This window comes from Monodelphis domestica, chromosome 5 (genome assembly GCF_027887165.1).
Source record: "Monodelphis domestica isolate mMonDom1 chromosome 5, mMonDom1.pri, whole genome shotgun sequence".
NCBI classification, from domain to species: Eukaryota; Metazoa; Chordata; class Mammalia; order Didelphimorphia; family Didelphidae; genus Monodelphis; species Monodelphis domestica.
Genome location: NC_077231.1, coordinates 132,599,927 through 132,618,490, shown reverse-complemented (window position 1 = coordinate 132,618,490; position 18,564 = coordinate 132,599,927). Strand labels below are relative to the sequence as shown.

General features: G+C 35.1%; 1 protein-coding gene across 4 annotated transcripts in view; it reads left to right on the top strand.

Moving 5' to 3' along the window:
- ABCC9 (ATP binding cassette subfamily C member 9) overlaps window positions 1-18,564 on the top strand; it is a 194,794-nt gene that overhangs the window by 162,598 nt on the left and 13,632 nt on the right. For all 4 annotated transcript variants that reach the window (XM_001362608.3, XM_016425869.2, XM_007503530.2 and 1 more), the window contains 4 exons: window positions 10,904-11,014; window positions 14,084-14,204; window positions 15,108-15,238; window positions 15,853-15,931. In XM_001362608.3, the coding sequence (XP_001362645.1) occupies window positions 10,904-11,014; window positions 14,084-14,204; window positions 15,108-15,238; window positions 15,853-15,931 (442 nt within the window). The remainder of the gene's footprint in view (window positions 1-10,903; window positions 11,015-14,083; window positions 14,205-15,107; window positions 15,239-15,852; window positions 15,932-18,564) is intronic.

The following is an 18,564-nucleotide window of genomic DNA, read 5'->3' as shown; positions in this document are numbered from 1 at the left end:
GCTGCTCATGTTTTTAAAAAAAAAAAACACAATGTTTTCTCTTCATTCCTTTGCACTAAACAATTCCAGCTTCTTTGGCATCTGCATTTCCATTTGCAAAAATTGTGTAACTCTATCTAAAGGCTGTCTTTCCAAGGCTTTGTCTTGCTGTGTGGTGAAAGGATAAAAGAATATTCACATATAATGAAGCCAAAAAAATGAAAGAATGTCTTTAGAGTCAACAGACTTAAAATTAAAATACTCCCAGGAGTCAGTCTATATGAGGGATTGTGAAACAAAGGGAAAGTTGTGTTGTAGGCAATTCTAGGTGATTTCAGGAGTCTAAAATAGACACATAAAATGCCAGGGCCCCTCATTTTGACATCTTGTTTTATTTTAATATCAAATCAGGTCTCCTGCTGCAAGATACTGTGCCCAAGATATATAGGAAAGATCTACCCACCACTTTTTAGTTGTCTTCAGTGATTTTTGCACATTTTTCATATTTATAGATAATCCTTATTTTCACTAAAAATCCACCTACTAGTGTTTTGGAACCAATAGAAATTAGAACATGCATGTTTTTCTTTTTATGCCATGTGTCTCTATACCTAGAAGATAAGCCCTTCCTTTGTTTTGATGGTGTCAGATATGAAATGTCTGGATCATATAGATTCCTCAGGTCAGTTTATCTAAATATGTGGAAACCCTTCTCATGAGTTGATACTGTTAGTCAGCAGCATTCGAATCAGTATTTTTTTTCCAACTCAATTCACTGAATCAATTGATGATTTGGGTATTGTGTAACCACAGCACTAGCTACTGCCATATCCAGACTAAATATCCAATTTGAAGTTATCTAGGATTTCTGACTTTGGTTTCTCTATTCATTCAATTGCCTTTTGAGTGTCTATTTTCAGTGCCTATTTATTGACAAAGAAAACTTTGAAGACCACATTGTTATTCAATAACTCTTACTAAAGTTTTTTTTATATAATTTAGAAGGTAGAAACTAGAAGCCAAAATGAGATCCATAGCTAATTTTTCAACCACGGCTTAAATGAAAGCCATCATTAATCTAGAAACCTCAATCTTAAATACTATTGTATTTTTTTACTGAAAAGAAAGAAATGGAAGAATTTTTATTTTTACCAGGAAACTACTCACTAGGTGGTGATTTATATGATCCTATGCTACATGTAAAAGAGGAAGAGTAGGATAAGGTATGCAAGGTAAAATGTTAACAGATTGTAAAGAGCCTTGAATTCCAGTTGAAGGGAATTTACTGCTTAGGGAGATTCTTAACCATGAAATGACACTTCCAGATTTATGCATTTATTGCTACAACAAGGGAAGAGTATATGCAGGATTATTTAGAAGTACAGAGGAGAGATGGGAATTCTTATTACAGGAGAATATTACAACAATCTAGGCATGTGGGAATAGAAAAGCCTATATAGAAGAATGCAGTGGGAACAGAGAGAAAGAGTGTGTGAGTGTAATCATACAGGTAGAATAAAAAGAACTTGTTAATTAATTGGTTTAGACATGAAATGTGAAGGAGAGAAGTCAAAAAAGTGTAAGATTTCAACATAACAGACTGGTATGGTACCAATGTCAAAAACAGTTTAAATGAACTACAACAGGTTTTAGACAGTAATCCCAGTTTGAACATCATAAATTTGAAGGACCAGTTCTGCACTAAGGTATAGACATCCCATAGGCTGGTGGAAGCATAAATTAGTAAATTAGGAGTTCAAAAAAGAAATCTAGGGCTTGAAATAGAGATTTGTAAGTCATATAGATAGAGATAATAATGGTAAATAGGTAATCAGCATGCTTTTATTAAGAGTTTAATATCTATTGGCTACTTTACTGAGTTGTAAGAATACCATAACAAAGGTAAAATAGTGCCTGTCTTTAAGCAGCTTTTATTCTGAAGCTTTTTATTCTCTCAGAAGAGACAACAAACACATACAAGAAAACTTTGTGGTGGGGAAAGAGGTAAGGACTATTGGAAATTGGAAATACCTTTGACTTTAAAGAAAGATGTTAAGCCTTACTTGGGGTTAGAAATGATTGTGTGGGACTTTGGAAAGATCTCATGCAGAAGGTCGCATTTGAGTCCAGCTTAAATGAAACCATAGGGCTGGATAAGATTTCTAGGGGACAACAAACTATTAAGAAAAGAAGAGATAGGTTAGAAAGACAATAAGGAAACTTCAGTGGAGTCAGAAATAGATCTATTTGAGTGCAGGACCAATGATGTATGAAGTCCCAAAGTCTTAAGGAAGAGAATATATAAAATGAAAGATTATAATAAGGTCAAGGAGGATTCATGGAAATCACCTTTTTAATTTAATTTAATTTAAATTTCTTATAAATAAGAATGTTACATAGAACAGCTCACAAAATGTGTATATACTAGAGCAATTGCCTAGATCAGAATTCTCCTTTAAAAACAATTAGCAATCTTCCAGGTCAGCATTATTCTTATATGAAATTGTGGAATCAAGGATATGTGTCTCCAGGCTCCCTCTCCCTATCTCAGTACTTTTTAAATCTTCTTTTAGCATTCTCTTCTTCTCCAGGCATCCAGTAGTCTCATGATGAGGCCTCTGCTGTCAAAAAAAGTCAATGATCAGATTAACTTATTCACACCATAGTGTTATGAATTTTGTTTACTACCCTACCAAAAATAGTCATATATTTAATAGACTGTGAAAAGAAGCTATGCTTAATCTAAAAGCACAAATTATTAATGGTGGAATTGAGGATATCAGTGCACCTCATACCACAACAAACAGGCCTTTTCCAACTATAGAAGATTTACTTCAGCAGCAGCAGGAATGAGATAAAAGCAAAGGGTTCTAATAATTGTATTAAATAAGCTCCTTAGCAATTAGAGCTGTCCCAGAATAGACAGTCTGCCCTGAGAGGTGACATGTCTTCCCTCCTTCAGAGTTTTTCAAGCAGAACCTTCAGATACGTTGTAGCGGGGATTCCTTCCACTAGACTAGATGGCCTTTGAAATCCCTTCCAACTCTCAAATTTTGTGGCACTTTGCAATGGAGTGCTTAACAGATTATTGTCAGGAATGGAATGTCTCCAAGCAAATAAACAATTGCATGACCCTGCCTTTTTAAAGAAGGCTCTAAAAGAGAAGAGCAAAAGCAAAAGCAAAAATTTAGCATCAAGGATAGTAGATTTTAAACTGTATGAAACTTTACAGTTCATCTAATCCAGTCTCATCATTTTGTATATGAAGAAACCAAAACTCATAGGTATGAAATAACTTGCCCACATTTACATGAGTAGTAAGTATGCAGACCCAGGATGTGTGCTTTGCTACCACTTCCAAAGTGAAATATTAAATTTATATTTACCATTGTTGAAAGCATCAAAATAATGGGTTGCTCTTTATTTCAGAGGAAAGTCAAGATAGGACTAAATTATCCTTTAAAATAATGAATAGCTATAGGTTTTCTACCCTTCCCCTCAAACTACATCCCACAATCCCCTTGCTCTTATTTATTCTAGCAAGTCAGGTTCAGTAGAGTCACTGGCCTTTCTAAAAATATTTTCCACATTAAGAGTTCATATGCCATGACTGAATTTTAGCATACTGAAATTGCATACTGGACAATGAATCAAGAGTTCTGATTTCTAGTCTTGGCTCTCCTACTTGTTATACATGTGACCCTGGTAATTGACAATTTCTCATCCTTAAAATGGAACTTTATCTACCTCAGAAAAGATAATCAGTGTGAAAGGACTAGATCTTCATTTCTTGAAGCAATTTTACATATGGGCTGAAACAATGTACAAATTTATATGTATCACAAAATACAAAAGCTTGAAATTACAATTTTAGCTCCATGGAACTGTCAAAGATATAGTAAAAAAATGTTAACCAATTTACTTTTGATAGCAAATTCCATAGAAGTTGTAAATACTGCTTGGTTTGCCTTTTGTGATGGGACAGAATAAAGATAGTCCATATGTCTGGGTAATGACCCCTTTGTTAACACATGGTATATTTCAATAAAATAGATCTTGATTGGTCTATTTTTCTTATTTGCAAGTATGATGCTAGTTGTATACAATTGCATGGGGACAGTATCTAGTGTATCTTTGAAGGTTATCTACAGTTTATAAATGTCTACATACTGCCAAATAACTGTATTCTCTTTCTTTTAAAATATTTATAGCAGAAATGAATATTTAGATTTTCTTTCTTTAGCACTGAAAGAGAAGTTTCCAAAACACTTTGCACAGAAGGAGGTCACATATTTTGGAAATAAATAATATATTTTTGCTATTCTATAGCACCTTTCATGCAAGTTTCAAACATTTAAAAAATTTTAACTAGTGAGATCAAAATTCTAGGTGCATCTTTAAAATATCCTTTCCACTAAAGAATAGTGGAATGTGTCCTAGATTTATAATCAGAGTAAGTGGATTCAAATGTCTGCTTTTCCTCCTGTGTAAACTTTAGTAAATCACTTCATACTTCTAGGTCTTAGTTTCTTCAGCCTAAAATGATATATAATATGTGATATTTGTCAAGTCAGGTCATTACACATCTGGGCCCATCTATCATGATTCTTGTGAGTGTTTCTTAAAAATCCACCATATTGGAAGGACTAGAAGCTTTCTATATGTCCAATGAAGTCAAGTTAACAAGCCTTAAGTATCTACTATGTATCAAGCACCATGCAAAGCTCTTGGAATACAAAGAAAAAACAAAAAATGATCTTTCCTCTCAAGGTGCTCATAAACTAATTGGGGAGAGACTTTTTCATCTTTTATAGGTATCCATTTAGTACACAGTTTGTCCATCTGTTATCCCTTATTTTTGCTATCTGCCAGACTCACCTTCTTTTCCAGTCATAAATTTTCCTCATGAAAGATTTTACAATGCTCTTTTGCAAGTACATCATTGTGGTGTATGTTGTTATTTATGATCACCATGTGTTTACTAAACTTTGGTTTACCTGAAATTGTTATTCTTCCAAGATCTTGATATTCTATGAATCAAAAAATATTAGAAATAGAATGTTGGTATTAAAAAGATAGATCTTCATATTGAGGGAAAATTGGAACTGTTGACATTTCTGTACAGTTTTCTAAATGCAATTTATCCCATCCTCTCCTCTAGTCAATTATGAACCTCATCCATTGTCTGTCTGCATTACCTGTTCAAGATACAAATACATAATGAACTTCACATCCAATTCAATGTCATAATCTGATCCCCTCATGAAACAAAGAAACTTTTTCATGGTCATAAAAACGGGACAGATCTATGATTAAGCTGTGGGGATAAATTCCTATCAACAAGAGTCTACTATATGCTGGGAATACAAATACAAAAATGAGACACTTCTTGATCCAAGGAACTTATATTCTCCTAAAACAATATATTTCCAGAGATTAGTAAATATCTAATTATATGAAGAAGTTCTGTAGTAAGGGTGGTGAGCAGTGTTGTCCTACCATTCTGTTTTACCTACTACTTGCTCATGACTCAGATGAATCTCCCAGTATAAACACTCCTTTGAGCTGGGAAACTGTATCAAATGATCTATATCTTTTTTAGTTCCAAGCCTTCAGCCAGATACAATGTCCTTACAAAATATCTCAGTGATAGTTCTATTTCTCCCTCTTTGAAAATACCACCCACCCAATAGCCTTTTTATTTCTAATAAATATACCCAGCCTAGCAGAGGTCTATGATTAATAATGTGTTTAAAGACAAACCGAGCATTTGAAAAAAGGAAGCTAAACACAGTTTCCAGTGCCTATAAGGAAAGACATCAGGCTTCCATCATGGAGTCCACAGGGAGAAAAAGAATATACAGGATTGCTACCTTGCAATCTGTAATTCAGGGGGGTTTTAAAACCACAGCTTCCTTTTCAATTTTCCACATGGTTAGTCCACTCAAGCAGTCTTGCTCCAAAAGTAACAGAATTTGAAAGCTAGAAGGCATTTCGGTCACCACCTATTGTAATCCCAAATCAAAAGTAATCCCATATTTACCAAATATTCATTCAGCTTCTGCTTCAAGACTTTTAAAGAGTTGGACCCTTCACACTTTCACATAGCTTTATTATTTAGGAAGATACTCCTGAATTTGACTGCCCTTCAGGGTCAAAAGGAGCAAGTCATATCCTCCGAATGACAGCAATTCAAATACTTGAAAACAGTTTTTCAATCTCTCCTTACTCAGAACTCTTTCTTTTCTAAGCTAAACCCAGTTCTTTCAACTAGTCCTCATGTAGCATACACTCACCATATTGGTTGATTTTCTCTGGCACTCATTAATTAATGTAATTAAATGCACAAATTTAACTTTTAATGTGCCATTCTTCACATAGAATGATGATGCCAGTAACCTACCATCAGTACATTTTTTTGAATTGTTTTCAGTAATTATGTCTTAAAATGTCTTCAGGGATTGCAATAGCAATTCATCACATGTATCCATACTACTCTTCAATCACCTTTGTGACCAATAGTACATTTTTTGACAAAGTTAATAAAATATGTTCTATTCGTTTTTTAAACCGTTAACTTCCATCTTAGAATCACTACTGTGTGTTGGTTCTAAGGCAGAAGAGCTGTAAGGGCTAGGCAATGGGGGTGAGGTTTAAGTGACTTGCCCAGGGTCACAAAGCTAGGAAGTATCTGAGGTAAAATTTGAACCCAGGCCCTCCTGTCTCTGGGCCTGGTTCTCAATCCACTGAGCCACCCAGCTTCCCCCTCTATTCATTTTACTAATAAGAATACATAAAAATTAAAAAGTTTCACTCTTCGTTTTATTAACTGAATGCCATTTCCTTTGAAATAAGATCAACTGAAACTGAGGGCACACCTTTCTCTCTTTCATAGACTTGAAAAGATAGGATTCAGTTTTGGGGACTCCTAATCCCAAACATTAGCAACATCTAGATCATGATCACTGTTCAATCACCTTTCCTGGAAAGAAAAAAACAAAAGAGAAAGTGAGGGATAGATGATAAAGACTTAGCCTCATCCAAATTACTGTCTGCCATATGCATGTAAATGGAGGGAGGGAGGGAAGGAGGGAGGCAGAGAGAGAGAGAGAGAGAGAGAGAGAGAGAGAGAGAGAGAGAGAGAGAGAGAGAGAGAGAGAGAGAAAGAGAAAGAGAGAGGGAGAAAGAGAGAGAGAGAGAGAGAGAGAGAGAGAGAGAGAGAGAGAGAGAGAGAGAGAGAGAGAGAGAGAGAGAAGCAAAATCCACTTAGAAGTTCAAGAGAGCCTAACACAGGCATTCAAAAATACTGGAAAAGAAAGAAAGGCAAAGACTTCATCCTCTCCTTTTAAGCCTACTTAGGGGGCAGGTCTTGACTTGGTGACCAGTTTTCTTTGGCATGACTCCTACTCTCACATTCCCATCTTCATCATAGGGACCAACTAATAGTCTTGGGTCATGCATAAACTTTAGTAAGGACCCAAAGTATGTATATCAACAGAAGTGCTTTTCTCAGCCTCATCACCCTTGTATTATAAAAAGATTATATTTTCAAGAAAATATCACTTATACAGTCTCTAGATTGTGCCAGACATATGGCTTTAACTAATTTCTGGAATGAAGTGGTTATTTTCTACATTCAGATATTTTTTAAGAAGTAGGGTACTCATTATGAAGGATATGATTAGATAGACAGACAGACAGATAGATAGATAGATAGATAGATAGATAGATAGATAGATAGATAGATAGATAGGTAGGTAGGTAGGTAGATGCATCAACATATCTGGCAAGTCATTGCTTCACCTTCACTCATCTTTAGACTAAGTGATTTATAAAGGCCCTTCCAGTTCTAAAATTCTATAGTTCTGTTTCTGCTTCTTTTATCTGCAACACAGTACATTTTTCCCTTGTGCTTATATACCCCAACCAAACTGGACTTTGCCTTACCCCCTGAATAATACCCAGCACTTTCCTGCTTCTGTGACCTTTGCTCATACTTTTTTCCTGTTCTTAAAATGTCTTCAGGGATTGCAATAGCAAAAAAACTTCATCACAGGGTGCCAGCTTACTGTTGATACTTATCTTTGTATTTATTGAGGTTGGTCCTCAGTAAAAAAGTTGTTAATCTGTTACTCTGGCCAAAATGGAAATTTTTTCTAGAGCATGATACAACACACCAGAGTTTGTTCTGTGCTTGCTTGTCTTTCCAGAGTTCAGAGCCACCTCCTTGCCACAATGAGGCATCAGAGTAAGACTTTTTGAAGATATATTAAAACATTCTATTGTGTTTATTACTTGCTGATTATCAGAAAGTGTTTGATGTGTGAGGACAAAATGTCTAAAAACTCTTGTAAAGTAGAATGTCCCCCATATGCATCAAGATCATTCAGTACTTATACCAACAGAAATAACCATATTTAGTGACCATCTGATAAGCAAATCAATTGAGTCATAAAACAGGGAGACCTATATAGTTTTATCTATATATTTATATAGATATATGTGTATATCACATATACATACACACAAACATACACACACACACACACACACACACACACATATATATATATATAATTATGAAAGATATTTACCACCATGATGGAGGAGATCCAGCACAGAGTCCAGGTTGAGAAGGAATTTTCTGTGCATAGAGAGATAGAAATAGAGATCCAATGCTACTACTGTTAGTTGCATCAAATAGGAGGACAGCACAGAACCTCCTAAAGAGGTTTATAAAAATTCAAAGGAGCTTAGCCTGCATTTTCACACAGGACAAAACAAGTGGATGAGTAATATTTATTGCTTATACTTCAATTAGCATTTGGATTGTAATAGGGAGAGGACGTTTGCAAAAGACTGATTGACAGGAGCATGTGACAGAAAGTCACATGGGAGCCTGAGGGTCAAGATCTGGGAAAAGATTCCAAGGTCCCAAAAGTCTTAGCACTTCTCTCCTGATGGATCTGTAGTTAGAGGTTTGAAAACAGGTTTCTGGCTTTTGGTGATACCAGCTGAAGAGAGGAATCTTTTGAACTGGCTGCTGGCAGCTTGAACAGAGGATTGAAGACCAACTTCTCCACTGGACCTGTTTTGGACAGTTTTCATCTGAAGATCCTGGCCCATTTGATTGGACTCCACTTGTGAGATTTGGTTATTGGGAATTGTTTTAGCTTAGATAAGACAGGTTAAGATAGACTCATAGAAATTAGGGTTTAAGATTAATTATAATAATTCTCCTAACCCCTTTTCCTTCCTCCCTTTCCTAAACAATAAACCTGATTTTTTCTATGTTTCCTTCTTGTTCATTCCCCTACCAAATCCCACTCACAGGATGGACTTCTTGTAGAGTTTGTCCAACTGATGTGTATACTTGGAAAAGATTGTATAGATGGTCAGTGAGCTGATCCCCAAGTTGAAATAGTGGAGGAATTGAGGTTATATCACTTTTAGAAAATTACTAAATTCCCTTACTGACCCCAGGGTTCCCATGAAAGTAAGGTCTATTTTCTTAATACCTGTATTCTATTACTGTTGTATATGGCATGGAGACATGGAACCCCATTGATTCATTCTAGAGGACAAAAATAAATATCACACAGAGAGCAATGAAAAAGGATATGTGAATATATTGCAACATAAAAACAATGAAGAACTCTGCAGAAGAACAGGAGTAAAAGAGGTCATCAAAATAGCATAACAAGACAAAAACATCATATAGACACACAACAAGAGTAAGAAATAATAGATAAGCAGAGAGTGTGCTCCACTGGCCAGCTCGCAATGCCATGAGAAATTGAGAATGATTTCACACCTATTAGCTGTATTCCTTACAGTAAACTTTTAGGATAGTATGAAATACTATCACATATAAAAACACAGGTTTAGTAAGGTTAGGATGTGTATCATTGAACGGTACTTTTGAACTGTTGAAATCACAAATCCATTTGAATATTTGAGAATGTCTTTTCTATAATGCCTCTTTAATTGTGTATCCTATAAAGCCCGATTCAAATATCATACCTCCAAGAAGGAGATTGCATGGTAGAGTGATTTGGACTTGAAACATATTTGAATCCCAATTTGGTTGCTACCTATGTGATTGTAGAAAGTCTCAGCCTCAGTTTCCTCATAAGTAAAATGAGAATCTGGGATTTGATGACTTCTGGGATCCTTTATAAATTAAAAAATACCATTTGGTTCTAAAGTCTTTCTTCTCTTATGCCTAATAATTAGCAATTTTATTTTCCCTCAGCTTTTGCTTAGTCCTTTGTATGTTCCACTCTTCTTTGCTTATCCTGTATAATTTTACATTATTGTTATTTTTACATGTGTCACCTCTCCTAATGGGGGAGAAAGTCATGTCATGGCTCACCTAGCACCTAGTACCTTTAGTTCCATACATTGGAGATGGCTAATAAATGTTCATTGGATTGATGAAATGGGCTGGTGTATGATAGAACAGGATATTATATGATACCTCAGACAAAAAAAAAAGCTGACTGGCATTTTAGCAACTCCATTCTTTACTGAGTTTCTGAGAGATAAATGTTCTAAATTTTAATAGGCAGCCAGAGATAGAGTCCTGCCAAGGCCATGGCTTGCATACTAAAGAGTTCTAGCACTAGCAGTCACAGATCACTGGTGAAAAGCCATGAACTAAAACTCAGACACAAATAAAGGCAAAGTGCTAAAATTAGAGACACATATAATTGCCAATCTGAACAAAGAAATTTTCCACTTAACATCATCACTGACATTCCCCTGAAACTCTAGATATTTAGACTTATAGGACATATGTAAAATGCTGAAAAGTACTTTCTCTTCTATAGAATTCTCTGGTGATTATTCCCTGGTGGAGAAGGTGATCCAGTGCCATTGATTTGAAATTTTTTTAAATAGCCAATTTTTGGTTACTTTTTAGGATTATTTGGGAGCATGCATTGTTCTTACTGCAGCTGTTGCATCTATTGCATCGATTACTGAAACTTCTTATTCTGGTCTGGTAGGACTGGGCCTCCTGTACGCACTTACGGTATGTATGAAGAAAAATAATTTAGAGGAAAATGGATTTGTGTATAAGATTATACAAATACATATACATATGTATTTTTTTAAACTGACATATTATTATCTTTCTAGGTCAATTCTTGTTAATATGTTGTAGGGGAAGAACTTGAAATAAATAGTGAAATGAGTGTCTTCTAAGTACTGGATTCAGACCAAAGCCAAACAAATTCAGGACAACTTGGACTAGATTCAGGCTCTATGAGCCAATTTTTTTAATTGCAAGACATCTCCCTTCTCCCTCCCTCTGCACATGCAGACGTACGTGCGCGTGCGCGCGCAAACACACACACACACACACACACACACACACACACACACACACCCTACTCAGTTCTCAAACTCAAAGTGCTCTGAACCCTATAGAAAAAATTTTATGCTATTTGTTTAACCATACTCCGTTTTCTGTGTTGCCACATATGACCTTATATTGACTATGGCTATAAATTAAGCACAGGAAAATGAAAGAATTATTAGAATAATGATGGCCACCAAAAAATTCAAAAGATTTTTCCCTTTTTCAGAGCAAGTTACCATTATAGCCCAAGGGATATAGGACTACCTAGATTGTCCTAAGTATATAGATTTCATTTATAGAGATTTGAATTTGGAGAGGGAAAATAATGTGGTTACATAGAGTAATAATTTAATTTCATCATAATTAGAACTTATAAAGTACATTATATACTATTAGATCTGAAAGTAGAATAGAAACCATATATATCAGGGGTTCTTAAACAAAGACCTATGAACTTGTGTGCATATTTTATGTTTTAATAACTTTTAATATGATTGGTTTCCTTTTTGATTATATTTTATGTATTTACAACATTATTAAAAGAAGTATACAGGCTCTATTAAGCCATGCCACAAAAAAGGTTAAGATCTAATCCAAAAAATCCCCTCTACAACATAACTGGCAAGTGGTCATTCAGCGTTAATTGAGTATTTCCAAGTAAGGAGAACTCACAGATTTCTAAGGCCCATTTTACTTTTGGATAGCTTTAATTATTAACAAATTTTTCTGTGCATAAAACCTTTATTTTTCTTTTTTCTACTTTTGCCTTTTACTAAAAATATTTCCATCAAACCATTAGTGACAATATCAGTCAGTCTTCTCTGAATTCACTCAACTGTACTATCTTTTCATTCACATTTCTCCATTTTATCAAAAAGAATAGCAGAAGAAACATTGCTATGGCACATTTTATATACATAATTATCCTGAGTCAAGTAATTCTTCAAAAAAGGAAATGTGATTATTCTGGCATTTTCTATTAGGTTCCTTCCTTGAATTTTATTTTCTGTGGATTTCTAAGCATCCCTACCATTATTCTTTTTTCCTGTTTTTTAACTACTCTCCATAATACCTTGTTTGGGGGGAGGGAGAGGGAGAGGGAGAGGGAGAAGGAGAAGGAGGGAAGGAGAGAGAAAAAGAGAGAGAGAGAGAAAAAAGAGAGAGAGAGAGAGAGAGAGAGAGAGAGAGAGAGAGAGAGAGAGAGAGAGAGAGAGAGAGAGAAACAAAAGCATAGTTATCCCTTCCACATCACAAATTTCTTCATTGTGGTTTCAATACATTGTAGGTAAGCATAAGAAATTAAATGGGAATTTCTGGATTTTTGCAGAAACCATAGAAAACACAAAAAAGGCTAGAAACTCAGAAATGTTTAAAATATATGCATAGTATTGCATAATATAAATAAATTTTTATCTTTTAATACCATAAATAATGACAATTTCTTTTTTAAAGATACAATGACTAAAAAAGTTTGTCTAAAGAATGCTGAGCAAAAGGCTAAAAGCCAGCAAAAGACTAAAAATATAGATATCTTAAAAAGTTTAGTAACTCATAAATGCATAAAAGGTACTAATATTACCTGTATAGTATATTCAGTATTGTCCTCTGCAAATTAGTTTCATTTACTTTTTATATTCACTAATTTTTAAATAGTATTTTTACTTAACATTGGCCCAAATATAGCCTATGACCAAATACTTAAGCCAAAGCATACAGTAAGGTATTGTAAACATGCCATAAAAGAAATAGAAAAAATTCAAAATTCTTTTCTACTATGAATACAGGGCCAAAAAATTAAACATACCTGTGTGTGTCCACATACACACACACTTACACACATACTCTTACACACATCTTTCTATCTCTTCCCTGACTCCTCAAACACATATACTTCCTATTCAGTTTTAAAGGATTTTGATTTGGATGATGCCAAGCAAATATAGTGCCAGGCCTCATTAATTGTTTTCTATCCCTAGACAGAAACCAATCACTTTTATATTTTGAGCCATAATCCAGAAAGGTAACCTTTATTTAATGATGTACAAAATAAGGGAAGTAGAACAAATGATCTCTCCGGTGTCTTCCAATTCTAAATTTATAATTTTATGGTTAATTTTCTTTAAATTTGGAGAAATACTGACTCTCTGCTTTGTTTTGCTTTGTTCAAATATGGTTATGGTTACAATTTCCCATACCAGATTAAATCTTTCTTAGCAGTTTCACTTTCTGACAATGGGATGAGCATCCTCTTAGTCACCGAGGATTGAAATATCGGAGTGATGGTATCATATATTTAGAGATGAAGAGGACATTCAAGATTATCTAGTTCAACACCCTTTCTCCTACACCACTGCAAATTCTATCCCCTCTTCATGACCCATCTCAAAGCCATAATATCTCTGAAAACTAGCACTTAATGATATCCCATATTTTCTATTCTTCTCTTCTACACCATGATAGACTTCTAAAATGCTAAATTGTGGAATACACAAGTTAACACTGATAATCTATATTCCCCTAGTTATTTTTCTTTGTTTCTTGAATATTGGTTTTAGTTCCAACTTGTAGATTCCTGAAGCCAAACATGTCATATTTGTTTTACAGCTTCATGGCACTGAATATATGTTAAAAACATAAAACTTAAAGTTAATAGAATAATTTTTAAACTATTGTCAAATACCAAATCATTACTTTAAAATAATTCATTTAAAATGATTTACTTTCCTGTCTTCTACATAGATAACAAACTATTTGAATTGGGTTGTGAGAAACTTAGCTGATTTGGAGGTCCAAATGGGAGCTGTAAAGAAAGTGAATAGTTTCTTGACAATGGAGTCTGAAAACTATGAAGGAGCAATGGGTATTGTTCTATATGTTATTTTCCTAATTTTCTTATTTTTATTCTCTTTTGTTTGAGGTAAAATTTCAATGTTATTTCTTTATTTTAATAACTAGTCAAAGCTATATTGGAAATTCATGTTTTTTGGCAAAACAGAAATGGGCTAAAGGAAATTACCTGGATAATTCAAATTAAAAGGAATTTTTGTTTGAACTAACAACAAAATTGCTTTAAGTCTTAGCTTTATCTATATAGACCTTTTGAACTACATAATGTATAAGCAGCTACAACTTCAAAAATTAATTATGTAATTATTACTTAAGATCCTTTTTGACTGTTGAAGGGAGATCAATACTTCTAAAATATTTGTTTTGTTGGTTTAATTATTTATCTAATTCTACATGACTTGCTTTAGAATTGAAATTCCAAAGAATCATATAATTTTGGACCTGGATGTGACACTTAAAAGCAATCTAATCCAAACTCCTCAGTTTGCAGATGAGGAATCTGAGTCTGAGAGGTTAAATTAATGGCACAGCTGGGGCTAGTATCCACGTCTGGAAGGGTCTCAGTTCTTCAGAGTTCTAGACCTTCTTAAGCTATCTGATTAAAATGTGGACCTTAATATGGGTATCAATATTGGTATGATTCTGAGCTTTGCTGAGCAAAAATGACTGGCAAGAATTTCCTGTCTGGCATCTGGAAGGAGTACTTGAAAGTTGGGAAGGCAAGGTCCTTATTAATGATCCCAAAATAGAGAAAGAAAACATACATTTTAGTTCTGAACTTCTCACCCAGAATGGAATTTTACATAAATAAATCTCACAAAATCCATTTCAGTGTTAATTCAAATTTAGAAAGACTTAAGTCTTAGTTAAGGAAGAATAGGGTTTATTGTTTGTAATTTTATATATATTTTCCCAGATCCATCTCAAGTTCCAGAACACTGGCCACAGGAAGGGGAGATCAAAATTCATGATTTGTGTGTCAGATATGAAAACAATCTCAAGCCAGTTCTTAAACATGTCAAGGCTTACATCAAACCAGGGCAAAAGGTATGGGAGCTTTTGTGGTTATCATTTTATTAATATTAGATTTGGCAATTGGTTAGTTTTACAGGATGAGTGAGAGTGAAGAGAAGGGATGGCACCAAAGTCACTGTCATGTGAAATTGAAAAGATAGTGGTGTTGTCAACATAAATAGGGAAGTTCAGAAGAAAGGTAGTTTGGGGAAAATATAATGAATTCTGTTCTGAATATGTTGGGTTTGGTATACTCTTTATTTATTCTTGTATATGGACTCTATCCCTCATTGTTATTCAATCATGTCCAAGTCTTCATGCCCCGATTTGGAGTTTTCTTGGCAGAGATACTGGAGTGGCTCATCATTTCTTTCTCCAACTCATTTTTCAGATGAGAAAACTGGGGCAAACAGGGTTAAATGTCAGGCTCATAAAGCTAATAAGTGAAGTCAGATTCAAACTTTGGAAGATGAGTCTTCCTGACTTTAGGCCTGGCACTCTAAATGCTGTGCCACTGGGTCCATCCCTACCTCTCCGTTTTCTATTAGAATAAAAATCCTTAGTCCTTTTTTGTATCTCTATTCCTAGAGCCAACCATTTTAACTGCCACGTAATATACACCTAAATGCTTGTTGCTCTTGTCCTAGGTCGGCATATGTGGCCGGACTGGCAGTGGAAAGTCATCATTGTCACTGGCTTTCTTCAGAATGGTAGATATCTTTGATGGTGAGTTGCTAAGAATTTTCTGCTGGACCTTTTTGTTTTCCCTGAAAAAGTATACTTGCCTTCTAGTTATTTTTATAGTGATGAAAATAAAATATTTCTAGAAGAACCAAGTACAGTGAAATATGTTTAAATCCCAGTGGTTTTGAGTCTAGTTTCTCACAAGTGAGTCAGGATCAAAAATTGTTTTAAAGATAAGAAAAGAAAAGCCTACAGCTTATTACATTTGAGAAAGTAAAATTACTTAGCCTTCATTTTCCTCTCCATAGACTCTACTTTAGAAATCATGTTAAATTGGGTAAATACACACACACACACATATAAATACAGCAACTTTCTGTGGAGGAAAGCAAATGGATGTGAAAGATGTCATGGAGGTAGAATTGATAGAACTTGACAAGTGAGGGGGCAGCTGGGTAGCTCAGTGGATTGAGAGCCAGTCCTAGAGACGGGAGGTCCTAGGTTCAAATCTGGCCTCAGACACTTCCCAGCTGTGTGACCCTGGGCAAGTCACTTGACCCCCATTGCCTAGCCCTTACCACTCTTCTGCCTTGGAGCCAATACACAGTACTGACTCCAAGACAGAAGGTAAGGGTTTAAAAAAAAAAAAAAGAACTTGACAAGTGATTGAATATAAGGATAAAGAGAGAATCAAAGATGACTCTGAGGTTTCAGATCTAAGTAACTGGAACCAATAGGAATAGGGAAGTCTGAAGGCAGATTAACATTTAGGGTTTGATAATAAATCTTGTGCATGAATTTCATTACTTAAAGTTATATATACATATATACTTGTCAAATCAATCATATTTTATGAAGAAGGTACAGTGTTTTTGTAAAACATCATACCTTGTACAATAATATTTATAGGCCAGTTGTTAGTATTAATAGTTACTATTGTCATGAGAAATAATAATGCCATGGAATAATAGAAATTTTGTCCTGAAGAGGACCCATCATATTGCTTGACCCAACAATTTCAATCTGTTATTCTTGATGGAATGAGTATTGGTTACTCAACTTAAATATTAGCTCAAGAAGGTATATTTAGCATTTACTAGGTCAGTGATCAAATGCCATGCTCTGTCCCCCCACAAGAGACCAAGTGCTGTCCCCCCACCTGAGACAGGGGAGGGAGAAAGGGAGGAGAGTGGCCCAGGTATTCTACTCACGTAGGGAATAAGTGTTTCCATTGGGCTGCTAGGTAGGTAATGAGAGGTGCGTATGGAGAGGGGCAAGGGAGTGGCCTGAGCCCTCCACATAGTAAGTGCTTCCACTAGGCTGCTGGGCAGAGGGGCAGAGAGGCGCAGTGGAGAGGGGGAAAGGAGCAGCTCCACCCAGGTCCCTCTGCCTTTCTAGTAACTAACTGGCAGGTGACAGTGCACATACCCACAGAGACGTCTTTGCATGCCATCTTTGACGTGTGCCATAAATTCATCATCATGGGACTAGATCAGCTCTGGGGTCTTTTCTAGCTCTGATATTATCTGAGGGGAGATTCTAGAGACAGATGAAATTTTACACTAGCAAATACATTCTTTTGTAGCAGAAGAGAAGGAAAAGGAATGGAAAAGAAGAGCCAGGAATTATATAGCACACCCTGTCCTAAACACTTTACAAATACTTCATTTGATCCTTACCCTGTAAAGTAGATGGTCTTCTTAACTCCATTTTACAGTTGAAGAAACTAAGACAAACAGAGATTAAGTGACTTGTTCTGGGTCACACATCTAATAGGAGTCTGAGGTTGGTTTTGAATTCAGATCTTCCTGATTCTAAGCTTAGCACTCTTTCCACAGTGCCACCTAGCTGCCTCCCAAAAGGGGGGCAATATTATTTTGCATTTGTGACACACACACATTCCAAAGTTTGTTGCTCAACTAAGAGTAAGAGTGGTAAATATCCCATGGGAGGAAGAAACCAGGAAGAACACCTAGACTTTTTTCTTAGTTGAATTGAACAACTGAAATCCCTTTCTCTGAGCTGGGGAGGAGGTGGGTTGATTTCATGTCCTAAGGACAGATCATTACTTTCTGGTAAGCATCTCCAATGTTTTATATTAACCCTTGACCACATTTTCAATCCAGCTAAGCACATCTAAAACTGACAAACTTCGGAGAAAATACCAGCAACACTGAAAGGTCAAAGGCAAAGTGGATGGCATATGCAGGGAACTGCTGGCACTGAAGCAAAGTTTCCATCCCACTTAACTAAATAAAAGATGATCCATGGCATTTATGATGTCCTTAGACCTAAGTAGCTTGACACTTAGTTAACATATGATGTTAAAATAAGACCAAGGTCATGATTTAGATATTCAGGCAGATGAGTTGTTTTTCTCCAATTCTTAACTACAGACCATACTTCTAATTCCTTCAAATATTTTGAAAAGCTGATTCTGAGGATCCCAGGGGAGAGATAACAAATTATATATAAATTACATAATATAAAATAAATGCATAATACATAATATATAAATAATATTACACATAAATAACATAAAATAATTTGTATAGATATATAATGTATTATAACAAAGAAATTATATGTATATAATACCTGAAATATATTGGGGAAGAGAAATTAAGTCAGACAAATCTACTTTACTTGATAAAGAACCATGATCCTAAAAAATA